The 16,041-nt window shown below is 34.2% G+C and overlaps 1 protein-coding gene across 3 annotated transcripts in view; it reads right to left on the bottom strand.

Annotated features, from left to right (window-relative positions):
* TBC1D12 (TBC1 domain family member 12) overlaps nucleotides 1-16,041 on the bottom strand; it is an 87,756-nt gene that overhangs the window by 34,265 nt on the left and 37,450 nt on the right. Inside the window, exons 2-3 of one of the 3 annotated variants that reach the window (XM_061162218.1) lie at nucleotides 13,919-14,042; nucleotides 10,520-10,556 (exon numbers count right to left, since the gene is read on the bottom strand). Coding sequence is in view for 1 of the 3 variants with exons in the window: in XM_061162217.1 (XP_061018200.1) it covers nucleotides 13,919-14,042 (124 nt within the window). In the remaining 2 variants the exon portion in view is untranslated. Of the gene's footprint in view, nucleotides 1-10,519; nucleotides 10,557-12,260; nucleotides 12,279-13,918; nucleotides 14,043-16,041 lie in introns of those variants that run through there. The other 2 variants (XM_061162217.1, XM_061162219.1) reach the window with 2 other exon arrangements.

Genomic DNA, 16,041 nt, shown 5'->3' with positions numbered 1-16,041 from the left:
ACCCTACACAGCCTACATAATTGGTGTCAGAAGTACTGAGGGCAGGAAAAAATTAGTAGTTTTTCTTTTAAGGACCATTTTGGAAAATATCTGACCAATATTCCTCCTTTGATTCCTTGTGCATATCAAAAAGAATGCATGCATGCATACTAAGTCACTTTAGTCATGTCCAACTCTGTGCAGCCCCATAGACGGCAGCCCACCAGGGTCCTCTGTCCCCGGGATTCTCCAGGCAAGAGTACTGGAGCAGGTTGCCATTTCCTTCTTCATCAAAAAGAAAACACACAACTATATGAAAATACTCTTTCCTTTACTATCTAGATATTTGTATAAGGCTATATTTTCTTCACGCACTTAAACTAAAACAATAGACAAGCAGAAACTGAATGCAGGAGTAGAAATGATAATCCAATCTTCTTTCATAATATTAAGCCAGACATTAAGAGATGTGTAAAAATGTAAAACAATGCTAGTCTTCCCATCAGTTGGTTTTTTAAAACAGTTTTTAAAATATATATTATTTATGTTAACATGTAATGACTTTATTATTGCTATTTTTAAATGAACTAATAAATATTTCAACCTGTCAGTATTAATTCTGGGTACAGCAGTTACTCATAGACAATTCCCATGAACAAAAACTCTTTGGAAAAAACAAAAACAAGAAATTCTTTGAGATCCTTAATAGCCAGAATCCAAAGCAGTTGTAAATATAAAACATTTGAAAACTGCTGGCCAAGAGCAACAACTGAAAAACTGAAACAAATGTATAGCTAATAAGTTAATAGTGGAGATAAAATGGAGTACTAAAAACACTCATTTAATTCAAAAGAGGGCAGGAAATGAGATAAAAATTAACAAAGACCAGATGGGACAATCTGAAAAGAAGTAGCAAGATGGTAAATTTAAATTCAGTCATACCAATAAATGACAGTAAATGACACTCTATTTAAAAAGAAGAGGGTATTTAGACTGCCTACAGAGACCCAAATATATGCTATATACAAAAAAAAACACTTTAAATACAAAGATGGAAAAAAGCAAATGAACAGAACAATTAACATGTAAATACTAATTGAAAGCAAGCTATAGTGGATAAATTGGACAAAAACTTCATAATAAGAACCATTACCAGGGCAAAAAAGACATTACATTAATGGTAAAGAGGTCAATTCACCAAAAAGACATAAAAACAAAGTTTCAAAACAAAAACAGAAGAAAAAAGAGAAAAGGACAAATAGTCAAGTAGATTATGGTGGATATTTCATTATTCCTCTCTCGGTAATTCATAGAACAAAAAATCAGCAAAATTATAGAACATTTAAACAATACTATCATCTAACGACCCAACTGAGATTTATAAAACACTGACCTAACATCAGCAGAATACATACATTCTTTTCCAATGCACAAGAAATATTGTCTAAAACATCTTATACCTAGGACGTAAAACAACTTTCAAATATTAAAAAAGACTGAAATTGCATTATGTATATTGCGTGAGCATAATGGAATAAAATTAGAAGTTATTTACAAAAACCTATCTGGGAAAAGTCTAAAATATTTGAAAGTTAAAACAACACACTTCTAAATAATCATAAAACATTTTCAGTTGAGTGAAAATGAAAATTCTGATACCTGTTAAACACAGCTAAAGCACAGTTAGGAGGAAATGCACAGCTTAATACAAATATTAAAAAGATAAACGGTCTAAAATCAATGATCCACTTTAAAAAACTAGAAAAATCGAAAGCAAGAGGAAAGCAATAATAAAGAGCAAAAATAAATGAGATAGAAATAGAGAGAGAGGTAAAAATCAATGAAACAAAAGGGGTATATTTTTAAAAGGTCAATAAAGCTGATAAACTTCTGGTAATATTGATCAATAAAAAAAGAAGACACGAATTACTAATTTCAGGAATGTGTGAGAGATCATCTCTATGTTTATGACATAACAGATAGATATTAAAAGGATAAGAGAATATTATTAACAATTTTATTCCAATAAATCCTACAGCAGAGATGAAACAAAAATCTCTTGAAAGATACAAGTTAACCAAAACTGAATCAAGAAAAAACAGAAAACAACATACCTCATATCAATTAAAATTTATATTTATAATTAAAAAGCTATCCAACAATACAGTAAGTCCCCTACACATGAAAAACTTCTATTCTGAGTGTGTTCATAAGTCCAACTTGTAAGTCCAATAAAGTTAGGCTAGGTACCCAACTAACACAAACAGCTATATAGTACTATACTGTAATAGGTTTATAATACTTTTCACACAAATAATACATAAAAAACAAACAAATACAAAAAAACAAAGCATTTTTAACCCTATAGTACAGTACCTTGAAAAGCACAGTATGACAGTTCAGTAGTTGGCATACAGGGGCTGGCACTGAGTGAACAGGCAAGAAGACTGAGGACAAACTGCAGTTTCACTCCAGCCTGACGCTGACAGAATGCACTTTTTTTGAAAGCATGCAACTTAAAGGTTCGCATGCAAGGTACTTACTGTAACAACAACAAAAATCCCAGTATACTTCGTTTATGTCACTAATTCTCAATTGGGGTTGACTCTGGCCCTAGGGAATGTTTGACAACATTAAGAGACATTTTTGGTTGCCACAACTGTGAGGGAATGCTACTGGCATCTACCGGGCAGAGGCCAAAGATGCTGCTAATTCTTCACTGCACAGGAAAGGTCCCCAAGAACAAAAATGACAAGGCCTAAAATGTCAATAGTGCTAAAGTTGAGAAACCTTGCCTTAGATAATCTCACTGCCAAGTTCCATCAAACATTTAAGGAAGAAAAAATGTTAATTCTACACAAATTCTTTTAGAATAGAGGAAAGAAACAGCTCTCAATTCATTCAATAATTCCAGCATTATCCCAATACCAAAATCAGACAAAAATAGTAAAAGAAAATTATAGACCAATATCTCAAATTAAAATAGAAGCAAAAATTCTTAACAAAATATTAGTATTTCAACTTTGTTTTTCTGCTCCAGCACGTAAGAACCTTAAAAGTTGCCTACCCATTCTAGTCAGTAAAAAGCTGAACAAATAAAAAAAATCAACAAGTCTTCTTAAATTCCTCAGAGAAATGAGGTCACAGGGCAAACCGCTGTCACAAAATTAGAGAAATAGGTAGATAGATGTCGAGGATCACAATTTACCAGGGCAGAAACTCCTGAAGAAACCTCTGTGGGAACCAATGCCAGGGTAGGAAAACCTGAATTGTAACTGACAAATTGCTAGAGGCTTAATGCGGACAGGTCCGAAAGCTAAGACTCTGAGAGATCCCAGCCCCACATACTTCAGCAAGTTTTACCTCCAGGAACTCTATCAGGTCCTCACAGAGAATGACAGAGAAAAACGCCCTTGTGCTTGCAGCAGTAGGAGGGGAAAAGGAACTATTTTGAAATACATTAGAGCAATCTGTTCTTAACAAAGCTTGCTCTCAGGAAAAACTATTTCACCAGAACCTAACTTACTGCAGTCTTATCAGAGTCTAACCTATCTGGGGAAAGGAACATGTCCAACTCCAGCCCACCTCTCCCACCTAAGGGGGTAGAGGGACTGAGAAGTGCCTGTGCACTGGCGAAGTGCACAGTCTGAAGGCACAGGATCACCAAAAGACTGAGAACTAATCACAGGAGTATGCAACCCTTTCCCTCCCTCTGCACCTCACCACTACATTACTCGGGTCTATTTACTAAAGTTCTTTATTGAGTCCACCATATCCACTCTTCAACAAAAAATTATAAGACATACTAAAAAGCAAAAAACCACAGTTCAAGGAGGTTGAACACATCAGAACCATAGTCAATATGGTAACAATGTTGAACTTAGTAAACAAGGAATTTTTGAATACTATTAGTGTGCTAAGAGCTTTAATGGGAAAAGCAGACAACATGCAAGAATTGATGAATAATGGAAGCAGAGAAATGGCAATTCTAAGAAAGAATGAAAAAGAAATGCTACAGATTTAAAAAAAAAAAAAAACTAACTAAAAGAGAAACGGAGAATGCCTCTGATGGAGTAGAGGCAAACAGTTGAGGAAAGAAACCTTGAACTAGAGGATCCCTCATTAGAAACCTCCAAAACTGAAAAAGAGAACAAAGACTGAGCAACACAGAACAGAATATCCAAGTACTGTGGGACAACTACAAAAGATGTAATATATGTGTAATGGGACTACCAAAAGAAGAGAGAAAAAATGGAACAGAAGCAATATTTGAAGGAATGACAACCAGGAATTTCTATAAATTAATGTCAACACCAAACTACAGATCAGAAAGCTCAGAACACAAGGTGGTATAAACGCCCAAATAACTACACCTAGGCAAATCATATATAAATTGCAGAAAGTGTGTTAGTGTGACAATCGCTCAGTCATGTCTGACTCTATGTGACCCCATGGACTCCTCTGTCCACTGGAGTTCCCAGGCAAGAATACTGGAGTGGGTGGCCAATTGTGGAAAATCAAAGATTTTAAAAAATCTTGAAAGAAGCCAGAGGTGAAAAAACCTCTCTATACAAAAAGCAAAGATAACAAATTTACGGAGAAGTTCTGCACTCTACAAAATTATCCTTCAAAAAAAAAAAAAGAAGAAGAACAAGACTTTTCCAAACTAACAAATATTGAGAGAATTTGTTGCCAATAGATATTTGCCTTGCAAGAAATGTTGAGAGAAGCTCTTCAGAGAGAGGGAAAGGGACACCTCAGAAATTTTTATCTACATAAAAGAAACAGTATCAGAAAGAAATACATGAAAGTAAAATAAAAATTCTAGTTTTACTATCCTTAACTAATCCAACAGATAACATCTTGTTCAAAATAATAATGATACATTCAGTTACATATGGTTGTGTGTATGTGTATGTGAGCATGCTCATGTGTAAATGAAAGGAATGACAGCAAGCATACAAAGGATGGAAGGAAGCAATTAGGAATATTTTGTTTTTATGAAGTACTTGCAGCATGGTGAAGTGGTAAACAATATTTTTAAATGGGTTTGTATTAATTGTAAATGCATATTGCAAACTCTAGGATAAAGGGAGGAAGGAAGGGAGAGAGGGAGAGAAAAAGCAGATACAAACTACAAATATCATAAATGAAAGAGGGGTATCACCACAGATTTGATACATGTTAAAGAAATATTATGAACAATCATATGTCCATAAACTTGATAAGTTAGATGAAACGGATAAATTCCTTAAAGACATAATCTGTTAAAACTCACAGAAGAAGAAAGAGATGATCTGAACAGTCCTGCTATCTATTTAAAAAATTCAGTCAACAATTATACTCTCAAAAAAGCTGGGAAAAATGAAAAGAAAAGTAAGGGAGAAAGGGAAGGAGTGAAGGAGGGAAAGAAGGAAGGACAAAGAGAACCGCATTGATAATTACTTTCCAAAAGAGAAAGCTCCTGGCTCAGATGAGTTCATGGGCAAATTTTTAAGAAACATTTAAGGAACAAATTATATCAATTCCCTATGATCTCTTCCAGAATATAGAAGCAGAGAGAATACTTCCTAATTTAATCAATGAGGCCAGCATTACCCTAATATTAAAACAGGCAAAGACATTAAAAGAAAACCCTGATCAATACATCTCAGAAACACAGATGCAAATATCCTCAATGAAATATTAGCAAATCGAATAATCAAATAATGTATAAAAAGGATTATATGCCAAGATCAAGTGGGAAAATTCAACTCATTCATAACAAAAATTCTCATTAAAGTAGGAATATAAGGGTCATTCCTTTCTTGATAAACAACATCTACAAAACAACCCAAAGCTAATACTGTATCTAATGGTGAGAAATTTTTGAAGTTTTCCCACTAAGAACAAGGCAGGGGATGTCTCCTCCCATCACTGCTTGTCAACATTGTATGAAAAGTCCTGGCTAATGCAACAAGACAAGGAAATACAAGGTATACTGATTGGAAAAGAAAACAATAAAACTGCTTTTGCTTGCAGATGCCATGATCTAGTCTACATATAAAATCTGAAAGAACAGTAAAAAAAAATATATATATATATATATGTTTATATGTAGAGGCAAAAGACCCAGAATACCAAACTCAATATCGAAGAAAAAGAAAGTTGGAGGACTAACATTACCTGACTTCAGGACTTAATGTAAAATTACAGTAATCAATACAATGCAGCATTGACAAAAGACTAGACAATGGAACAGAATAGACCGTGGAAAACAATTCCACATAAACACAATCAACTAATCTTCGACAAAGGAGCAGCAGCAATAAAATGCAGCAAAGGTAGTCTTTTCAACAAATGGTGTGGAACAAGTGGACATCCACATGCAAGAAAAAAGGATTTAGACATAGAAATTACACTCTTCACAGATATTAACTCAAAATGGATTATAGACCTAAATATAAAACAAAAAACTATAAAACTACCAGAAGATAAGACAGGAGAAAACCTAGATTACTTTTGGTATGGTGATGACTTTATTTAGATATAATACCAATGGCATAATCCATGAAAAAAAAATTGAGAAACAGGACTTGATAAAAATTAAAAACTTCTGCTCTGTGAAAGATACTGTCAAAAGAATGAGAAGACATAGACTGGAAGAAATAGTTACAAACGATACATCTGATGAAGGACTGCTATACGAAATACATAAAGAACTCAAAATTCTGCTGAGTTCTGTTTTTATTATTATAAGAAAATGAACAATCCAATCAAAAATGATCAGAAAAGACACCTCACTAAATAAGATATGCAGATGACAAGTAATATGTTCTAATTCATATGTCAATTGCAAATTACAAATTAAAATAACATTCAGATACCAACTACACACCTATTAGAATGGTCAAAATTCAAAACACTGATACCACCAAATACTGGTGAGGATGTGGAACAAAAGAAATGCTCATTCATTGCTTGGTAGGAACGCAAAATGGTACAGTTACTTTGGAAGACAGTTTGGCTGTTTCTTATAAAACTAAAATACCATATGATTCAGCAACCAGGCTCCTTGGTATTTACCCAAAAGAAATGAAAACTTACACCCACAAAAATACTTAACACATAGATGTTTATAGCAGCTTTATTCACTATTGCTAAAACTTGGAAACAAACAAAATGTACTTCAAATTGCTTTCTACGTATAATATTTCAAATATTACATCCAGCACCCAAGCAAAGGTAACAAAGCACACACAGAAATGAAATAGCATCCACTAACAAAAACTAGCAGAATCAATATTCAATATAAACAGACCTATAGAATTTCCAGACATTGAAATTATCAGACACAGGCTATGTAAAACTATACTTACTATGTTTAAGGAGATAAAGGCCAAGCTTGAAATCTCAGCAGGGAACTGTAAACTGCAAAAAGCGATATAGCAGATTTGAAAAAGAAACAACTAGAAACACAAGAATTGAAAAACACAAAATTGACATTAAGAACTCAAAGTATGGGGTTGTCTACGGCCATACCACCCTGAATGTGCCCAATCTCGTCAATGTATGGGGTTGAAGAAACTGTATTTTTAACTCATTCCCTAGGTAATCCACTGTGTTTGATAACAAGAATCATAGACTACTACAACAAATTTTAAAGCCCTTTGCAGTCTCACTGTTTCCTAGTTTCTATAAAGCCTCCAGAATTTTTCCAATATATGAATTTGATGTCTCAGCGCTGAAAGTATTTTGGTTAAGACCAACTTTCTAACCTGTGGCTAATGACCTTCACCTCTACCCTACTCAGTCACTCAGTGGTGTCCAACTCTTTGCAACCACATGGACTGCAGCCCACCAGGCTTCTCTTTCCATGGGATTTTCTAGGCAAGAATACTGGAGTGGGTTGTCATTTCCTTCTCCAGGAGATCTTCCCCACCCAGGGATTGAACCAGGGTCTCCTGCATTGAAGGCAGATTCTTTCGGACCTAATACTGAGTGCATTCCTGCTTGCTCATTCAATTTTCTCTATCTGGAATGGCTTTCCCCATCTTGTCTACCTGGTGGACTCCTGCTAGTATATTTCAGAACACAAACTGCATGTAATCCTGAGTAGAAGTAATCACTCTTTCATCTCTACTCCTGTACTTTGTGCACAACTACAGCACTCACTATACTATAGAAGAACCATATATGAATCTTTCCCCTCCTCCCCACAGTTATACGAGAATAACAGAAAAGCTAGGACTCATATTAATCTATTTCTCAAGAACCTAAACCATGCCTATTTCATCGTACAGTCAATGTCTGTTGAATAAATTACACATTCATTAAAATGAAAGCCAAACAAACTTAGAGAAGAATCTAGGATCAATTAAAGAATTTTGTCCTTCAAATTCTACCAGAGAAAAGGTTTAGGGCTTGCTAATATGAAGTCACACAATAAGCTGGTCACAGAATGGCACCTACAACATTTTGATGTCTTAGGCTCTATAGCTAAAGGACTCACCAGAAAAAGAACATACCAGGAGGGGGTTATGAGAAAAGATAAGTCTATGGGTTCAAAGGGAGGGTGGCAGGAGTCTTTGACCAACTTCTTGAAGTAAGATATGGGGTCTGGGGAGAAGGAAGAATAAAATAGGAGCTTCTCCTTTAAAGACAATGTGAAAGCCAAAACAAGCTTGATGCATATACACTGACTTGACTTTTGAGTTTCAGAGTACAGTGAGAACACTATTCCTAAAGGGGTTAGTGTTAAATCCAGGCCAGTAAGTAAACCCTCATGTTTCTATATTATGGCAGCCATTTATAGACAGCCAGAATAATGTTTCAGAAATGGAAGAAACTCCCCATGTGTACATCTCTATCACCTTAAGAACATGTCTACCCAAGATAAAGACAAGTTTACACAATTTGATCCAAAAGCCAGGGAAATCATCATGCCTGTAGTAGAGGGGATAGCCAATTAGGATACCTTTACTGGTTGATTCTAGGATCTGTGAATTAGAAGAAATAAAATGCATCCCATAATTCAAGTTTAACTGAAACCTAGGGAAAAGCATTTCATCATCCTCTGGTATACAGCAGTGTTTTAATAAGCTTCATTCTGGTAAAGCTATTAACACAATTTTGTTTTAGTGTAATTTGAAGCCTAACATAAGTCTGACATCAAGACAGAACAAATATAACTTCTACTTTGATACTAGAATTACATGTTTGGAATCAAATAACAAGTAAGTATTTTCAAATTGCAACTCTTTTCCAAGTATCTAACAATTAAAAAAAAAAAATTCCCCCCAATTCTGCCCTGTTCAATTTGTGATAACTTATTATTGTTATTCTTTTCATTTCTTTAACTAATTTAACCTTCTTTCTTAAGGTTCATACTTCTCCACTCTCCCAGGAGCACAGGCCCAGAGCTGGCACAAAGTCCTCTCTCAATCTTTAGACCACAGAAATCAACATTTATGAAATCAAAAATTATTCATACATAGGAAAGACACAGCAATTTATCATTAACTATAAATATGGAACACACGTGTGGCAAGAAAGATAATTATTCACTTCCTTTTCAAGGTGACAATACATTAGGTAAATAAAGATGAAAGAACATGCAAGTGTGTAACAGTTTTAAGGACTTATCAAAAACAAATTCTGAACATAGTTCAGACCCTCCACAATTTAACAACAATGAAGCAGTTCATTTATTGCATCGCTCACTCAAATTTTATACTGAAGGTATCTATATTTAAGTACAACTAAAAAATAACAAACTTTTCAAGTATCCTAACTACATAAACCAATAAAGTTAGCAACCAGAAAACTATGCTCTACCCTTACAAACTGTAACATAATTAGTGCTCACAAAGCATGTGTATTCTAGTCCTTTCCACAATACTACTTACTGTTCCTAAAGTCAAAGGCTTAACTGAGGAGAGTGACCTATTCTCCTTTAGTTTTTCTTCTATTTTTCGGTCACGCTGTGCGGCATGTGGGATCTTAATTCCCCAACCAGGGGACAAACGTGCGCTCCTTGCAATGGAAGTGAGGTGTTAACCACTGGACTGCCAGTTAAGTCCATGACCTATTCTATTTTAGACAATTTGAAATGCTCAGATCAAGAAACTGAGTCTTAAAACTTTTTTCCTTGCTTGTCAAAAAGATAGCTGAAAGTGATTCTAACACTCAACTATAACACCACTCAGAAAAAGACATGAGTGATGAAAAACATGAAACATCTTCTAAGTACTATAATCTCACCTATTCATAATGAAAAAGATGCCAATATAAAAATAGTGCCAAGCAAAAAATTACTTTCTACTGAAAGACCGAGTTTGACATAGGCTATATTCGATCTAGTATGCAATCATGTTACAGTTACACATAACATGGCGCATTTAAAATAATTCTCACTTGCAATTTGGAGGTCATAAACTATGTAGCTGTATTCCAACTTCAGCCTATTAATTTAGAAAAACCAAAAACTTAGGTCAATTGAACTACAATATAACTGAAATACTATTTATAAATAATAGATGCGATTTTTAACATGGCTCACCAACTGGTTCAGATGGCCACAAGCAGGAATTTCACACCTGCAAGAGAACACATGTGATAATCCTCATAAAATAATATTGTGAATATTCGTGTAATTTGGGGACTGATTGTCAAGTTAAATGCCAAACTTGAGTCAGTCTGACTTTGCTATTATCCTAAAATGATCTTTATACTTCTTTACTATTAACATGGAAAGTACTAAAATTGATCAAATCTTTAATAACTTTTAAAAATACTTAACCTACAAGTATCTTTCACTTTTGAACTCTGAAAAACTATAGATACAAAATACTTAAAAGAAGGCAAAAAATTGTATATATAGTAACATTTTGTTCTTGGGAAAAAAAACCATATAATGTAAAACTATATACACATGAAAATAACTGTATTTTCTACACAAAAATTGAATTTTAAAAGGCCTAAAACTGGTGAAGGGAAAAGTAAAATGAGATATGCCTTCCTATAATGTTTTATATTTTATAGAGAATATAATCATGTGCTATTTGTGCAATTAATAATTAATAGAGAAAAAGGTTGTAATTCAAAATAGTTTAGTTAAGTTTATAATCTTATAAGTGTCTTTCCATTAGAAAAAAATTATAGCCCCCAAACATATACTCATCCTTAAGAATATGGCAACTCCTTTCTGGATATCTGCTTAATGAAATAATTATCCTATAAAATACTACTACCACTCTAATATTCTAACAAATTTTACAGTTTTGCCCTTCTTGAAGCAAGTGATGCATTCTCAGAAAGATCAAAGGAATCTATTTTTTCCTTAGTACTTCTTGCACTGCCTCACTTTTTCAAGCAGTTTTACAGTGGAATACTAGCTACCTTCATTTTCTATAGCCGTAACAGCTTAAAACCTTATCCTAAAACATGACAGATGTGTCTGAACACTCTTCACGGTTTTACTCTTACATTATTTTAAATTTCTGACTCTAAACACAACACACATTTTACATGTGAACACAGTCAAAGATCTCAAATGTAGTTTTATGCTGATAATGTTTTACAGAGTTTAGAAATTAGGACTGTAAAAAAAACTGTTTTCAAGTAGAAACAGAATATTGTAGCTTTACCATTACTAATAAAAGAAAATCATGCCCACTTTTAAAATGACAATTGCAGGAAAGAGAATAGCAAAATGAGACAAATGGGGGGTCAGGTATAGGACACAAACTGTAGTAAAAGAGAAAGTAGAGACATATTCCATTACATGGTGAAACAGACACATATTTTTGAGGGTGGAAAATGGTCAGAGGAACAATGACTTTGCTATCCATCACAGCCCCCAGAAAACAAACAGAAGCATGAAAAAGGCACCAAAATACACACTAGTCCCTACACACACCAGAACACTCAAAAATTAAAAGCAGCAGCTGGGAGAAATCAACAAGTGTAAACAGCCAGAAAGGGACTGTAGAAGATAGAAATTGCATTTCAATTCTACTCTTTCTTCCCATACGAAAATAAGACTTGTTCTTTTCCTGACCGCTCATCAAATTTTCAAACAACATATATATATAAAGGAAAGAAAATGTGAGGCCTTGGCACTCCAAAATGAAAACAGCAGATTGAAGGCAATGGCACATCAGTAAACAGATAATTATCCACTAGTAATTAGAGACCTACAGTAATAAAATATCACAGAATGTTAGTTTACATAAAGATATTAAAGAACTATATGCACATGCATATTTCAGGTAAACTACCATAAAGTCAAGAATACAAACCTTCAATAGCAAGACCACTGTTTTTGCCTCTAGAGGGCGAACTTGGTCTTCTGAAAAACTCTATAGACAAGAGAGGTTACTTTTAGACTTTACAAAAAAAAAAAAAAAAGAGTTAAAATTTAAGATGTCCAGATAGCAAAGATGCCCAAACTTTATTGGATTAACAGCAACCTTAGTGTCTCAGTAATTATTACTGGCACCCCCAAACCAACAGAAATACTCAATTATTCTGTTTAATGAGTAGTTATGTCCCAGTACTTAGTAATCATTTGAAAAAATGCACATAAATTAAAAGAAAGCCTTATTGCATTCTTAAATAACCACAATTAATCACTAATTGGGCATGTGTGCCTTTTGTGCAGCGTACAATTTCACAAATCTTGAAATAAGACTGGACACCATCACCTTCATTTCCTGTTTCACACTGATTATTGCAGAGTATCTGATTTTTACCACAGCAAACTCAGAAAAACCAGATTCACAAAGACACAATGTCACAGAAAGTAATACATTGCCATTTTATGTTAAAACCGTGTACCACCTCAAGCTATCAGGCTGCACCGTATCCAACAAGCGGTGGAAGAGTGTTACTGAGTTTGCCATGGTTCCCATCAGCGTTAGCTGCTGCAGCACATGGGGTGCCCTAGACACACAGCTCGGGAATCACAGCACTTCAGTGTTAAGTCTGAGCAGCATATAAACTAGTTGATATTTTAACTACTTGCAATTGAAATTAACTATAACAAATGCTATTAAAGATCTAAAAATTATGTTCTCATTTACTTCGGAAACCAGTTTTTCTTTTCAGCAATAAAAAGAACACTATTAAATCCTTAAAGGAAAATATTTTTCCAATTTAAATGATGATTACTGCTTTCATGGTGATTATTTTTATAAATGCTGGATGTGCTAAATTTGATAAACTACAACTGGAAGGAGATAAATAAGAAATGTATCATTCTATCTCCTTCTGAGAAGTAACTTCTCTAAACTTAAAAATGCCACAAACTGATAAAAGAGTCTCACTGTTGTCCAGTCTCACTGATCTCCTACTACTGAGAAGCACAAGCTAAGAAGTCAAACAAGACATGAAGTTCTTAAGAACTCAAGAAGATGGGTATTAAGACAGGTAACAGAAGTTGGCTTCTAAATTACTAGAAACAGAATATATACCCACCCACCTCACAAAGTCCTTGGTAGAAAACCAGAAAATGACCAAGGAAAATTTTCAACCTCAAAATCTACTCAGTTTTCACTTTATACTGCTTCATCAGTTCACAACTACCTATCATACATAAAATCTGTGCCATTGCAAATGCTACCATGTTCAATTAGAAGTCACAGTATGTGGTGAGGATGGTTTACTGAGAAAATTTTAAAAAAGAAAGAAAAAAAAAAAAAAAGAAAGAAAAAAGACACTATCCAAGGAATAACTAGAAAATAAAATCAATGTTCTGTTACTATAAAGAATTTTCACAACCATAAAATATAATTGAAAATATATATCATGCTTTAAAAAAAAACTTAACGTTACTAAAAATGTCTATAGTCACAAAATTTTGTATGTTAAAAAAATGAATGAAAGTAGAATATGGTTGATTATCTAGAAGAGAATATTTGAAAAGCAAGACAAACCATATGGCTATATTAGTACTTACCTGCTGAATGATTTTGGAAGTTTTCTGAAGATTCTCTCTGGGAGGGACTTTACCAAATAATTTCCAGCCAGGAGCACTATGTACAACTGATTTGAGTTCTTTTGTCCTTTTTGGGAAAAGGTTTCTGAAACAAGAAAAATTACATGAATTGTGCTTCTGGTAACCAAGGAACTACTTGAAAAGTGACAGATATAAATAAAATGTAAATATTTGCTTTGAATTAGCTACAAAGTGTACTAGAATTGATTATACATGTATTATACTTGACAGTAAAAGCCAAAAATCTGAAAACAAAAAAGTTAAAGAGAACTTGGATAAAATAGGTAAAGGATTAAGCCATACAATTTTTGTGGGAAAATACTACTTAATTATTCTCTGTAACAATTTGTTAGCGTTTGAAATAAAAGAGTATCTATTGAGCCTATTCCTATAATATATGTATATGCAAATTGTTTTTCCTAGTCAAGTATGCACAAGAAAAGCTTACATGTAACTTAGTAAGAAAGTTATTTCTCATTGACAGTCTTAAAAAAATCTGCATAAGGAACAAGAATTTTACCTATAATCACCATGCCCTTACCAACCAAATTAAGTATATATTGTACATGTAAGCAGGAATGATATTCAAAGTATATATACATCAATATGGCATGCCAGGGTACCACAGACTAATCAGAAAGGTACAATAAATCCAACTGAATATAAACACTTCATATAAGCTGTGATATAAATATTCACTAAGAAAATTTACAATTTTTACATACAGTCACAAAGTATTTGAAATCTCAAATAACTTGGTTAATCTATACTCAAAATACATACATACATCTGTTCTTAAAAGTACATTATTGTGATAAGAATGGGATAAATTTTTAATGCATAATGTTAAGGCTATTCTTCAAGTTTAGAAAGATATCAACGGACTCCTACAAAATATGAGTTAATCAGTAATAAAGAAATAGTCTCATTTTCCTGGGTGTGCAGCGGAAGTGAAATGATGACTCTTGACGACAATTTAGACTAATTCCTACTTAAAATACTCTAGAAGTTTCATCTGAGACCATATATAGTTACCCAGTTTTCTATTTCATAAAATATCTAAATTTTCAATAATGATTACATGAAGGACTGGTATATTTACAATAAAGTTTCATGCCTCAAAGGATGGCCTATTAATTTAAATACTATTTTATACCTTGTGTGCTGCTCATCAATTTATTGCCTCGTAGCTCCATTATGAACCCTGCAGTATACGCTCTGTGACAACATGGAATTCCTTTGAGCATTTCTCCTTTTAAATAAACATGAAGCTGTTACACTTTCTCAGTAGAGAGAACTGAAGGGACACCAGGAGAAAGGGGCTCTGCTCTCCTGTGGTTCCCAGCTGAAGCAGAGTGGGCCAGTGGTTTGCTGTGAGGATATCCAATAGAACTCTGCTCAGTCATGTGCCCAAGTCCCTCAGCAAACTTACAGCCTCAGCAACTCAACTGGCAGATGGCTTTCCTGTAGTCCTCTTAACATTTAAACTGGCACCCCCAAGGCTTCCTGCCAGCACTGAAGCACTAATTCTCTCTGTAAGCCCCACACAGCTCACTCGTACTCCCCAGAAAGTTCTCATCAAGCTATGCTTTCCCCACAAGCTTCCATGTGGCCTGCCTACACACCTTCCAACCAAGGTTTCCCATCCCACCATGTTAAACACAGGGGAAGGACCTTTGACACCAAGGTTTATACAAAGAATTCTTGCATGAGACATCAAAAGCATGATCTATAAAAGAAAAACTGATGAACCAAGCTTAAATTGAAACATTTGCACTTCAAAAGACATCACTGATGCAAAATGAACAAATAGAAGGATCTAGAAATCAGTCCCTCCACCAAAGTAAAAACTGAACCAGAAAGAGCAATTGGAATCAATCATTTTAGAACTATAGAACCTTATCAGAAATTTATAACCACCAACGGAGTGTATGAAAGGAGAGGCTGCTGATCTTCCCTAAGTGAAGAGCATGGGTGAACCAACTACCATCAACTGTTCCTCAGCCCCTCCCTCCTGCAGCAGTGGAGACAGCAACCTGCTGGCTCCAGGAGGAATAGTTTCTAGAACAGGCAGCAACAGCAGC

This window comes from Dama dama, chromosome 15, assembly GCF_033118175.1.
Source record: "Dama dama isolate Ldn47 chromosome 15, ASM3311817v1, whole genome shotgun sequence".
Taxonomy (NCBI): domain Eukaryota; kingdom Metazoa; phylum Chordata; class Mammalia; order Artiodactyla; family Cervidae; genus Dama; species Dama dama.
The sequence above is the reverse complement of the archived record's forward strand: the minus strand, read 5'-3'. Positions and strand labels throughout refer to the sequence as shown.